General features: G+C 38.3%; 1 protein-coding gene across 1 annotated transcript; it reads left to right on the forward strand.

Moving 5' to 3' along the window:
* Positions 1-7,044: 7,044 nt before the first annotated feature.
* On the forward strand, positions 7,045-7,670 carry LOC135698547 (cytochrome c oxidase subunit 6C-like). Its single transcript, XM_065218574.1, has 3 exons — positions 7,045-7,141; positions 7,300-7,467; positions 7,533-7,670. The coding sequence occupies exons 2-3, from the start codon at positions 7,301-7,303 to the stop codon at positions 7,600-7,602; spliced, it is 237 nt and encodes a 78-aa protein (XP_065074646.1). The 5' UTR covers positions 7,045-7,141; position 7,300; the 3' UTR covers positions 7,603-7,670.
* The last annotated feature ends 5,963 nt before the right edge of the window (positions 7,671-13,633 follow it).

Genomic DNA, 13,633 nt, shown 5'->3' on the forward strand with positions numbered 1-13,633 from the left:
AAACGCGTCGTTGGGATGGTACTAATGGATAGTTTTGGTTGCTATTAAAATTTAGTCGATTAATGCATTTATGTATGGGCCCATATTAGGGACATTTAGGCCGACATTACATACATTTCCTCTATATATATACATATATATTTTTTGACAACAGTGACACGTTTGACAAATTTTCATGTAATATACTAAATATAATTTATGAAAATAATGTGTCTTTTATTTTTGTAATAAGAGGTAATAAGCGCTATATTCCTCGCTTTATTTGCGCCCCTCGATATTTGTAATTGAATGATTGTTACTGACCTTTTTCAACGCTAAATAGTGCATGAAGCAATAGTTCTGCATCAACAATTGAAAAGACCCATCAGCATATGTAAACAAATCGTCCCAAAGCCCTTTCCTCACAATTTTTTGGGTGGTTTTCTCTTGGTGAGGAAAGGGTTTTAGAACGGTTTGTTTATAAATGCTGATGGGCCCTTTTCTATTGTTGATCCAGATTTTTCGGATCGCCATTGCAATGTATGAAAAAGGCGAGGGGGGCGACACATCTAAATCTCAATTCTAGATACTCAAAACATCTTACACTAGCGAATGAATCTTCGAAAAATATTAATTTTTCGCATGATATCTTCAAAATCGTCATCAAGCTTCTTTATATCTACTCAGAATGCACGCAGCTAACCACAGAAAAACAAAATCTTTCCTGCATCGCAGATAGAGTCGTCCCCCTCAGGAAAAGACATGAATGGATCATATTGTGAAGGCCGGCGCACAATAGATACGTTTTCGGGTTTTTTGACACATAATGCATGGGCTAACTGTCAAAAAACCTGAAAACGTATCTATTGTGCGCCGGCCTTGAATATGATATATTTACTTGCATTGAACATTGTTTGCGACTTAACGAGCTAGCATGTTGCCGGCGCCGGTGGTGTAGTGGTAAGCGTGACTGCTTTATCTCCCCCAATGTGTCTGGGTTCAATCCCAGCCGAGGTCGGTGGGATTTTTCTGAGGCATAAAAATCTCTGGGCACGTTTTTTTTTCTCTGTTCGGGACCTAAAACCACTGCGACCAGTAATTTGATCTATTGTAGTATATTCTGTGTCCTTAGTTTAGTGCATGTCGTATTACCAACAATCAATACGAAACTAACGATTTTAAATTGGCTCACCACTTTAGTAGCCTATTGGTCCCAAGCAAACGATTAACGTACCCTATTCTAGTTGAAATTCTATTACTACACTATGTTTGTTTTGATTCGCTATGAAAGTTTGACAGATAACATTAGGGGTGTGTGGATTTATGCAGAACATGCAGGGGTGAGTGAAATAGCTTGGGACTGTTTGGGACCGTTGTTCTGGTACTGGGTGAGCCAAAAATAATAATGATTTTCTTCGGGACCTACTAGTCTTAGAGTTACCTCTATGGTATTACCATAGCGGTAACTCTAAGACCAGAAGGTCCCGAAGAAACGAGCTCAACTTTTTGGCTCAGCTCTGGTACTATCTTCGGTCCCAAGCTAATCGATTCACCCCTCTAAACTTAGGAAAATCCACTAACCCCTCATTTTATCTGTCAAACTTTCATAGCTAATCAAAACAAACATAGTGTAGTACTGGAATTTATACGCCGAAAGACAAAAAGAGTGTTGTGAGCAGAAATTTCTACCGTGAGACAGGAAACGGAACACTTTTTTTTCCTTTTCCTGATAAATTGATTTATCAGAGATGCTCCAAAAGTTGATCTACAGTTGAAAAATTTAATTCTGTAACGTTTTTGCAAAGATCCTGCTGTGTTCAGGAATATTTTTGTTGAGAAAAATGTGTAAAATTAGAAAAGTGCCTTAGTGGTTATGATCTTCCGGATTTCTTGTGTGTGAATAGTTAAGGTACAAATCAGTTCAGATCTGTGGAAAATCGTACAGTAAGACAATGACCGATGGAAATTGGCAAGATATTGAATTAAAAAAGCTTTAATTTGCGTTGTGAAAAATAGTTATTCTGATGTAAACAAACAGTTTGGTTGACGTTTCTTCTCGAACTCGCGTGGCGCACTCTACGTTGGTGGTGCATTAAAAAGGTCTATACTAGAATGGGGTACGTTAATCGATTTGCTTGGGACCAATAGGCTAGTCAAGTAGTGAGCCAATTTGAAATCGTTAGTTTCGTATTGATTGTTGGTATTACTCCATCACTATTGAGAAATGATGAAGTATTCGATTTTTTTACAGTTGTCATTCTCGCATTTATCGCAAGGATCCGACTCTAATTGAAAGGTCTCGCTATTTATACCCTTCGGAGTGTTGGAACACCCTCCAAAGGCGTGCTCCTTTGTCAGTCAAAATCGGATTCCTTAGCAATAAAATTAAGGAATGACACCGATAATGACCATGCATCAGAACCCTAGTCTTAACCGCTTCAAACTAGGGAACAACGAATAGAAGATTAGGAATCACATGAAGACTAACTAACTAATTTTTTCCTTGTTTCAAGATCATCTTCGGTGGACAAAGCCGAGTCTTGTCACTATCAACAAGGCATAAAAAGTAACAAGGACTAAGATGTGTTCCTTTGATTACTGAAAAATCCTGTTCCCCTAGTTTGAAGTAGTCGGGACTAGGAATCGATGGTAGATCTTACATCCCGTAACGTACCACGAAAAGGTGATCTACCCACGTTACGGGGCACGTCTTCCTTCGGAAGGGAAGTAAAGCCGTTGGTCCCGGCCCATGTGTGTTTAATGGGTGCGATATCCTACGCAGGTGTGGAAGCTGCATTCCTGCACATTCGATTGCCGTCAATGGATGGCAATCGATGTCCGTCGGTGATTGGCACTAGATTGCGGAACAGAGACCGACGTTAAATAAAGGAAAGGAGAGCTAGCATGTTTTCCGCGAGAAACTCGAGAGATGTCGTTACTGATGTTCTATTTATTGTTTTACCGTTAAGGCACGGAAATGCTATATTAACTAACAGAACCCCAAGGGTGCAAAGTGCGTGGCGATGCTGTGAATAAGCACGCTGCTTGGCAACGCTACAGGCGTGTTGAGGTTTTGTCAATTAATATCAACATGAAGATAGTTTATTAGTTAGAACAAGTTCTGAAGACGATAGGTTCATAGTACGGCAGCGTGAAAATTGAATATAAGTTGAAATTCAGTGAAGGGCCATTAATGCGACAATACTAGTCAAATGCACATTCCTTTACCTAGCTCATATATTAATCGATAAGGGGAGTTGAGGTAATTCCTCAAATCTACAGGGAAAAGAGTGCGGGTTTGACTTGCTCTTATACTCCGCAGACAGTATATGAGCAACCGGTGGAAACTAAAGATTTTAAATTGGCTCACTACTTGACTAGCCTATTGGTCCCAGGAAAATCGAATAACGTACTCCATTCTAGTCGAAATTCTAGTACTACACTATGTTTGTTTTGATTGAAAGTTTGCCAGATAAAATGAGGGGTTCGTGGATTTTCCCGAGGGGGGCGACACATCTAAATCTCAATTCCAGATGCTCAAAAAATCTCACACTAGCGAATCAATCTTCGAAAAATCATCTTTCATTTCTCGCATCTACTTGCATCGTGCTTCATCTTTTTGCAGAAAATCTTCAAAATCGACATAAATCTTCCTTATATCTACTCAGCGTGCATGCAGCTAGCCACAGTAAAACACAATCCTTTCTGCATCGTAGATAGAGTCGTCCCCCTCGGATTTTCCTATGTTTCGAGGGGTGCATCGATTAGCTTGGGACCGAAGATAGTACCAGAGCTGAGCCAAAAAGTGAGGCCACCCACATTACATCCGTTTGCGTTGCGTTGACGTAAATTTGACAGTTAGACAATAGATTTAGCTGTCACTTTACCGCAACGCGTCCGATCCGGATCTAATGTGCGTGGGCTTTTAGAGTTACCTTTATGTTATGAGCAAGTCAAACGCACACTATTTTGCCTGTGGATTTGAGGAAATACATCAAGTCCCCTCATCCATTAATGTATGAGCTAGGTAAAGGAGTGTACGTTTGACGACACCGAAGACAATGATGAAAATGCAGCAGTGAATGGTGACATCGACTCAAAGAATTACGCTTTACTTCCCGCTACGATGGTGTACCTCAGGTAACCATCTGGTAGAGTATGTACGGTTGGAAACTAACAATTTAAAAACAATTCGCGATATATTCCACGTAAAGTTGATCTATAATACAAAAGCGATTTCTATAATACTAAACCATCCCTGGACCTTACTGACTACCATAACCATTACCATTGAAGTTCTCAAACCATAAGCAAAAAGATTCTAATATATTTCCGAAAATGTATCCAGCATTTTACGAGCGTTCATGGCTCGCTCCAATCTGGTTGAATTTCTGGTAGGGAACATATGATTTGAAGTTTGGCTTGTGTCGTTTGACCCAAGGTTTGACCTGTAAGCGGCCAAATTTGATCGTTTATACGTCAAACTACATAACTCAAACATCAAATCGAATGTTCCATACCAGAAACTCAGTCAGATTGTGGCGGCCGTCAGCACTCGTAAAATGCTGGATAGAGAAAACAACTTTAAAACTTTATCACACAAACGTTCATGTAATGCAGGCTTGCTGAAACTCCTCAAACTCACTGGAAGTTTAAAAAAACTCTTGTCCTGCGAGTTTAGCCAGCCCTCACCTCGAGTGAGTGGCGGCGACAGAATATGGAAGAAGTAAACAAAAACTCCTCGAGAGAGAGGGAGAGTGAACTTCCAGCGAGAGGCTGATTTGACGTGAGGTGCGCTTTTCGAGACTCCGGATGACTTTTTTGTTCGACGCAAAAAGCTAAGAGTTCACCAAGAGTAAGAGTAAGAGCGTGATAGAAAACATGAACATGAATGGCAGCAAACCTCACTCTCAGTTTTATCCCCCTTCACTCACAAGCTCTGAAGCTCAGTGGAATGATTTGGCAGTAGGCATTCTACTCCTCAGAAATGTGCTACGCTCCGCTCATTTCAAACTCACGAGTGAGGCTCCATCAACCCTAATGTAATGTTCCATAACCATTTTTTTTTCCTTTGGTTTGTTTTTTTCCGTCGATCTTGTTTTCCGTGCTGAGCACCAATGCTACCGTCGTGCCAGGAAGGCAGCTCCCACACCTGGACCTACCTATCGACCCATCAACTCATGAACCGGGGACCAACGGCTTTACTTCCCATCCGAAGGAAGGCGTGATCAGAGATGTTATGCCTCAGAACATCCCGGCGGCGCCGACTGGGATTGAACCCAGGCCTGCTGGGGTGAGAGGTAATCACGCTTACCACTACACCACCGGCGCCGTTTTTCCATAACCATTTCTGTTAAAGTTTAGCAGGGATTTTAAACAATTTTTAACCATTTTCGATAACCTCAAGTTATGCGGGAATCATGCCTCGGACTGAGGGACACGCACTAGTCTTTCAATACTACGCAACCTGCTGACCAAATATTTAAAATCTTGCGACTACTGCATTCAATACTTAAAATACACTCTTAATTTCATGAAATATTTTTTACCAAATTTGGGTTCTTTAATTTTGAAAAATGTATCGTTTATTATACATCATCTGAAAGAGCTTCGTTTTCTGAGCACAGCGATATTTTTTTCGACCCACACACTTTCATCTCGATTTTTAAATCAAGATTTAAAGCAAAATAATAACTTCACTGTTTGACACTAACCTAACAAACTGACAGCTCGCTACCATACAAAGTGACACCAATAAGGTGATTTTTGCAAATGTAATCCTACTTATTTAAAATAGTTCCAGTGTACCAACATTATTGAAGTTTTGGGTTTAAAACGCTGTACAGACTGGAGAGTTATAACATGTTATAATGGTTGTCAAATAATTGCAACACAGAAACCACCATCAAGATAGCGCTATAACATGTTATAACTCTGTAGTCTGAACGTACTATAAGTTCCATTTTTAATGCAGATTACTAAAATGCATTTACCTCAATACCCTTAAAGAACCCAATTACCGACAAAATATGACATTTTTAATATTTTCAATACATTTAAAATATTTGTCATTACATTAACTTTCGTTCATTATTTGTTGATTACTTTCATTACCGCTAAAAGTATTTAAATTCAAATTATTACTGTCTTCAAAGTATTTAAATTACTACGATCGAGACTACGATGTATTTTAAATATCCGCACTCATACTTGGAAGTGCGCGGACTCAATAAGAAGCGGAATTGGGTTCTTTAATTTTTAAAAATATATCGGTTTTTATCTATCATCTGAAAGAGCTTCGTTTTCTGAGCACAGCGATATTTTTTTCTAACCCGCACACTTTCATCTCTATTTTTAAATCAAGATTTAAAACAAAATAATAACTTCACTGTTTGACACTAAACTGACAAACTGACAGCTCGCTCCCATACAAAGTGACACCGAGGGGCACTAATAGCATAGAGGTAACTCTAAGACCACTGGGTCCCGAAGAAAATCATTATTATTTTTGGCTCACTCAGTACCAGAACAACGGTCCCAAGCAGTCCCAAGCTATTTCACTCACCCCTGCATGTTCTGCATGAATCCACACACCCCTGATGTTATCTGTCAAACTTTCATAGCGAATCAAAACAAACATAGTGTAGTAATAGAATTTCAACTAGAATAGGGTACGTTAATCGTTTGCTTGGGACCAATAGGCTACTAAAGTGGTGAGCCAATTTAAAATCGTTAGTTTCGTATTGATTGTTGCTAATAGGGTGATTTTTGCAAATTTAATCGTTCTTATTTAAAATAGTTCCAGTGAACAAAAATTAATAAAATTTTGGGTTTGGGTTCCCTTTTCAATGCAGATTACGAATATGCATTTACCTCAATATGCTTAAAGAACCCAATTTGATTACTTTTTAAGCTTTTTTGATTTAATTTATTTTTGAGTGTAGAATATGACAAAAAAAATGACCCCTCACGATCTTGACAAAATAAACAACAGAAAAAATATCTTGAACATCACAGCAAACCTCGCACGAAAGCGATAAATTTCCACTGATCGTTTTGCAATCATTCCCTGTCCTTCACGTTTGACAAATCTGTTTCTGCTGCTGAGATCTTTTGAGGGTACTTTTCGGAACATTTTCAATCGAGAAAACCACATTGAAAAGTAAGTTTTGTGCATCGATTTCTCAATATTAGTGGCAGAATTCTGCAACCTGATAGATATTCTCGTCAATTTGCATTGAACCTTTCGAAAAAAGATTGGAAATGATTTTCCTCAAAATTACGTAATCGGAACTAAATTGCTTGTGTTCTACTTTTCAGAATGTCGGAAGTCACTGCAAAGATCCCCAAGCCAGTTCTGCGTGGACTGCACAACGCTTCCATCAAGCGTAATCTGGTTGTGTCCAGTGTCCTGTGCGTCATTAGCGCAATTGCCTTCAAGTTGATGTACGTCGACCCGAAGAAGCAAGCCTATGCCGATTTCTACAAGTAAGGATGCCGTTTCGCGGAGGGAGTGGTTGGATTTTTAATGGCGATTTATTTTTTTTTTTCAGGACCTACGATGCCAACAAGGCTTTCGAGCGCATGAAGAACGCTGGTCTGTTGCAAGCCGTGAAGGACTAAATTATTATTCCGGGTCTATCAATAAGAATAGTTTTTCGCCTCTTCATGTTTACAAGTGATAAATAAAAGGTACAATACCATGTCTCTTTGACTCAATTGAGAGGTGTATCGGGAGCGGGATATGTGACGGTATGCCGTAACGTTAGAAGATGTAAATGTTTGATTTCAACCAGAAATTTTCGGTGTGGTCATCAAAACACGTTCGCCCCTCACTAAATAGTTGTATCCGATTGTCAAATCACAACCACCTTTACCTCATCTGCTGCTTTGAAAAAAGGGAAATATTGAAACATGAATGATTTTGCCCGTGTGGTGCTTGCTTATCATTCATGTTTTACTTCATCTGTTTGCAGTTACATCGTTGGTGGGCGTTGGCCAATTTTGGATTTTTCAGAAATGATATAATCCTAAATATGACCTAGATTATTTAATACTCTAGTAACCTCAAGCCCATGCTCTGTCACAATATTTCATTGTGATTAATCGACGCTCAATGGGTAAAGTATAAAATTTGGGCTGTATTTGAAAGAAAGGGAACTTGGAGTGTATAGCGCACTGTCCACTGGATGATTCTGAAGCCTGACCAAGTGAGTGGGTTATGGATTTATTTGATTGTACATTACCCGGGAAAAAATATATAATGGGCCTAATAACGGGTGTCGCTACACGGTGATAAGGAAGTGATACCCATAATAAGAGCCGTGATTGCCGTACAAATCAAATGGGAATCACTTCACCGTGACGACAAGTGACAAGTTTTCACCGTGAAGTGACATCCGTAATAAGCACCAATATAATATATTATGGCCAATATTATAATAGCGCATATTGAAATAATAACAAAATTCGCATTACTTGAATTAAATTACTATGTGCAATTATGTTTTGGAAATTTGCATTTATAGTACGTTCAGACTACAGAGTTATAACATGTTATAGCGCTATCTTGATGGTGGTTTCTGTGTTGCAATTAGTTGACAACCGTTATAACATGTTATAACTCTCCAGTCTGGACAGCTTTTTACATTTTATTTGACAAGATAGGGGAAATGGCCCTAATGTTGGTCTATGGATCTAAGATTGGGCCCATCGCTAAAAATCCAATATTAATCAATTTTATCTACACTGAGGAAATTAAAATTACGATTTTCATAATATGTTTCGTATGAACAAGCATTTTGAGCTCTGGAAATAGTTTCATACGACACGTATGTTATTCATAGCATGCGTATGAAAATTACATGACTCAAAAATGATTCCCATACGAAATGAGTCTAAATTTCATACGAGGCTGCAATGAACTTTATGAGTTGATCTTGTAATTGTAATTGTTCAGTGCATAGGCTGTGCCTTCCGCTAAGAAGGCTTATCTAGGGACCAACCCCCTAGTCTATACACCTACTGTCCTTCCCGTTGCACTCGTCAGCTCGTGCGATACTCTAGACACACATGGGTGGTCGTATCCGGGTCCTCCCCTGGGTAGGCTCGTGTCCGTCCAGGTTCTGGTACATTAACTTATCTATATGCATGGTAATTATACTTTAAAAACTCACCTTTTGATTATAATGTCGAAAATGCTGAAACTAAAGGTTAGCGATCCATATAAGGTGTGTGCTGCGACGGAGTAGTAATTGAAGGAAATGAGGTTCTGATGTGAAGTATAGGTAATTCTAAAATAGGTAAATCAATTAATCATTAGCTGCTAACAGTTACTAATAAATGGGTACGATAAATCACTCATCAATGAGTATTGCCACTCCCACTGAAAAATGGGCAAAACCTTAATCATAAATGGATATTCGATTCCTACCGTGTATTTAAAGTAAAGTTAGGATCTTATCAAGCAAGCACACACCTTTTACGATTCTTATCCTACTTACGGTTTCCTGCACATACGACTTTTCCTAGATACAAGCTTCGTCCAGTATACATTGGCTGTCTCCAACCGGCATGATCCTTTCTGTCTGCTTCCTCTTGCCGGTGCAAGTTTAATTCTTCTTTTCTTGTTCAAATTTTCTTTTTCTCTTATTGATCTTCTGGTCGTGTTCCCATTTGTCCTCAGGCAGTTAATATTAGTACATGATAGGAAGAAAGAAAGAAATAGAACAAGTTAAGTGTGAGCCGCATGCATTGGTTACTTATTTTGGTCATGGTGTTGTCTTCCCTATTTATTTGCCTCTATTCGCTCTCATATCGCAACGTTCGACTCTGGATCAACAATAGAAAAGGGCCCATCAGCACTCGTAAACAAACCGCTCCAAAGCCCCCCACTCACAAAGCGAAGGCCACCCACGCAAACCAACACCATCATCGGATAGGGGAAACTTCCACCTACACGAAGATGGTGTTGGCCCGCGCGAGCAGCCCCCGATCCGTGAGGAACGGGCCCTGGACGGTCTGCCCACAAATGCCGATGGGCCCCCCTCCATTGTTGATCCAGAACTCACCCCCTTCCCTCACACTATTAAGGTCGGAAAAGAGAACCCATATTTAGTAATCTATCGCGAACTGCGATGCAGAAGATATTAATAGCAAACTAATCTGGAACTGGTCTAAGACATATGACCCAGTGACCCACTGTTGTGAATGAGCACGGACGCGAGATTTACTAGAGTATTAAATGCAAAACGCAAATTCAAAATAAAACTTGACAAGTCAACGTCAATCCCCTTATTCTTGGGCGGGGTCTGACGATGTGAATCTGATTTTGATCAGTGAACGGGCCCCATATGGTACATTTTCTCACTATGAACATGTCATTTCCAGCCTATCTGAACTATTTAATAAATGGAAACCATAACATGGGTTACGCTTCCCCTAAGCGGGCCCTCCGCATCCTATCTCTGTCTTATCTCAAATGCCAATGCTTTGAATGTATCAATATATACATTGGAAATGACGTTCAATCAAATAAACCCATACCCCACTCACTTGGCCAGGCTTCAGAATCGTCCAGTGGGCAGTGCGCTCTACACTCCAAGTTCCCTTTCTTTCAAATTCACCCCAAATTTGATATTTTACCCCTTTGAGTGTTGATTAATCACAATGAAACATTGTGACAGAGCACGGACTTGAGGTTACTAGAGTATTAAATAATCTAGGCAGGGTGCCTTCCATTCATTTTGATTAAAAAAATGTTTTAGGAAATTATGGAATAATAAGATATTATGATGGTATTTTGTATGTGTAAGGAACAAGAAAATATAAAGTTTGTGTTTGACACATAAAACCTGCAAATTTAGCTTTGACAGAGCCACAATAAGCGATTTTCTGATCGCCTCTTCGCGAAGAGTGAAGAGCGAAGAGTGGGTGAGATAAATGACAAAATCGCTTATTGCCACTCTCATGCAGCAACATTGGCTGGTATTATGTGTAAAACACAAACTCCACAATATTTTCTTGTTGCTTACACAAACAAAATATTATAATAATATCTTATTATTCCATAATTTCATAAAACATTTTTATAGCCAAAATGAATGGAAGGCACCCTGAATCTAGGTCCTATTTAGGATTATATCTGAAAAATCCAAATTTGGCCAACGCCCACCAATGAACTTTATGAGTTGATCTTGTGTGACAAAAATCATACGTCGTTCGTATGAAACGCTGTTCAAAACAAAACAATATGGCGTACGAATCGAAATTACTAGCGTATGTTAAAGTTCCGGCGGAAACTTGGGCTGTATTGAGAGGTAAAAACGCTGAATTCTAAATAATTTTCCGGATCCTACCTACATATTTAAAATTATAGAGTGTATGGCTTTAATAACAACCATTATCGCGTACTGGTAGATCCAGAAGAGCGATTTGATTTGGACGTGAATTGCATAATGACTAGAACAAAACGTAAGAAGGTAATGTAAAGATTATTTCAAATATTTACTATCAATGTGTCCACAGAATCTGCCTAACATCAAAATACTGCGGTTACTGCAATTCTGTTGCGATAACGGACATAACTGAGTTAAAGTTGGAACCAGTGGCATCAATAGCCAGGCAGATTGTAGTCCCAGCACTTAAAATTTTAAAGGTAATTTTTGAGTGATGTTGTTTATAATACAAAAACTCAAATGCAACGCAAACTAAAATTTTTCTTTGTTTAAAAAATAAATATGAATTTATGATTACATGTATCTAATTAATTAGCAAGAAAAAAACTACAAATAGCTACAATGAATTTCATAGTTGATTCGATTGCTTTTCGTATTCCTCTCGTTTCTAATTCATACGAATGAAACGTAAATTTCATACTCATAACGTATCATTTTCATACGACACATTTATGAAATCCATATGTGTCTACTGCAAAAAACATAAATGATAACATAGGTGCGCGTTCATATTTCTATCGTATGAAATTCAAAATAAATTCTTTTGGTTAAATTCCATAAACATTTCGTATGAAATTCCAACGAATTATTTCCTCAGTAGATGAACGCGTCATTGGGACGGTACACTGATAAATTAAACTAATCCCATTTTGCTTGAAATTTAATCAATTTGACATTAAACTCAGTTTAATCCTTTCGAATGATTAAAAATTATTACTCTCTTTCTAAAAAATAAGCGTCTGATATTAATCCCAGTTTAATAATGGTTGATTAGATTGTAGATTATCTTTTTTTGAATAAATTTTAATCATTTTTGATTCTATTTTAAAAAATTTTGATTTCATTTTAATCTTTTTTAATTACATATCAGTATTGAAAAAGAATAAAATTTAATACTGGGAAGATTATTTCGATTTTAATCATGCATGATTACTGCCGAAGTAATCATGGCTCGGACTCAATAAGGTGAAGCGGGAATCTGCATACTTTTTAAGCTTTTTTGATTTAATTTATCTTTGAGTGTACTTATGGATATTTTTGGCCGCCATTGAAAATTTAGTCGATTGCTGCATTTATGTATGGGCTCATATTAGGGACATTTAGGCCGACATTTCATACATTTCCCCTATATATTGATTGAATTCAACCCATTGCCATTTGGTATTTGAGGTACCTACTACAGATATAAGATACGGAGGGCCTGCTTAGGGAAAGCATAACCCATATTTTTTTTGTGGTAATCACAGTGGCAGCAACTTGCTTAAACTCTACACTGGACCCCTTTTATTTATAAATTTTGCTTCTATGAGCCTCTATTTTAAATCAACACACAGACGTTCCTAGGCTATGGTGCCCGTTAGGTTACTGTTGTTTTTGTGCTGATCCAAATAGTTTTGATAATATAATTGCGCATTCTTGTTTTTTTTAAAGGTTGATTTTTGTCCCAGTCTTGTCTTCTGTCGTCACTTATTTTGTCATTTTGTCATTTTGTCTTGTGTATTAACCCCCACTTGTTTTGTTTATTGTGTCAACTTGTGTCTATTGTCCTTCCCCATCTGTTTTTAAACTCGTTCTGTTACTCTGTCATGACTAATTTCATTGATATATAAAAATAGTAATATCAATTACAGGATAATATGGTTATTTCTCGATTACTTTTTCAAAGGGAAGCACCAGCTCCTGCAAACAATGCATCCGATCGTCGATCCAGCGCAACCGGCAGCTCGCACACGCTTATCAACACCACCATCAGGTAGAGGAAAATTTCCCCTATCTGATGATAGTGCCAGCACGCGGGCGAGCCACCAGTTACGCCAAATCGACGACCAAACGCACCGCCTACAAAAGCCGATACGCTCCCTTGAAAAAGTTATCGAGATTTCTACTAATTAATGAATTATTGACAATTACCTCTCATGATCCTTGGCTCCACTATGATTTTAACTTACCACTTTTTGATTATTTATCAAATACCTCTCCGAGTATATAACGCCCCGATGCCTTGTTGGTTTCTGGTCTCATTTGGATTGGTCCTGAATTTGTTTGATAACCTGTTCGAAGTAATTCTTTGAGTTCCAGCTTGTACGTGTCTCACGTCATATGATTCGCCATTCATGAAGATAATGGGTTAAAAGGGAGTAAAACATACATAAAGGTAGATTAGTATTAGTTGTACTTGATCCAAACAATAGAAAGAA

This window comes from Ochlerotatus camptorhynchus, unplaced genomic scaffold (genome assembly GCF_037179485.1).
Source record: "Ochlerotatus camptorhynchus isolate MF236.1 unplaced genomic scaffold, CSIRO-AGI_Acam_v1.1 ptg000090l, whole genome shotgun sequence".
Lineage (NCBI taxonomy): Eukaryota > Metazoa > Arthropoda > Insecta > Diptera > Culicidae > Ochlerotatus > Ochlerotatus camptorhynchus.

Coding starts and splice junctions, on each gene's coding strand:
- LOC135698547 (XM_065218574.1), top strand. CDS start 7,301: ATGTCGGAAGTCACTGCAAAGATCCCCAAGCCAGTTCTGCGTGGACTG. Junction 7,468..7,532: donor GCCTATGCCGATTTCTACAA/GTAAGGATGCCG, acceptor TTTTTTTTTCAG/GACCTACGATGCCAACAAGG.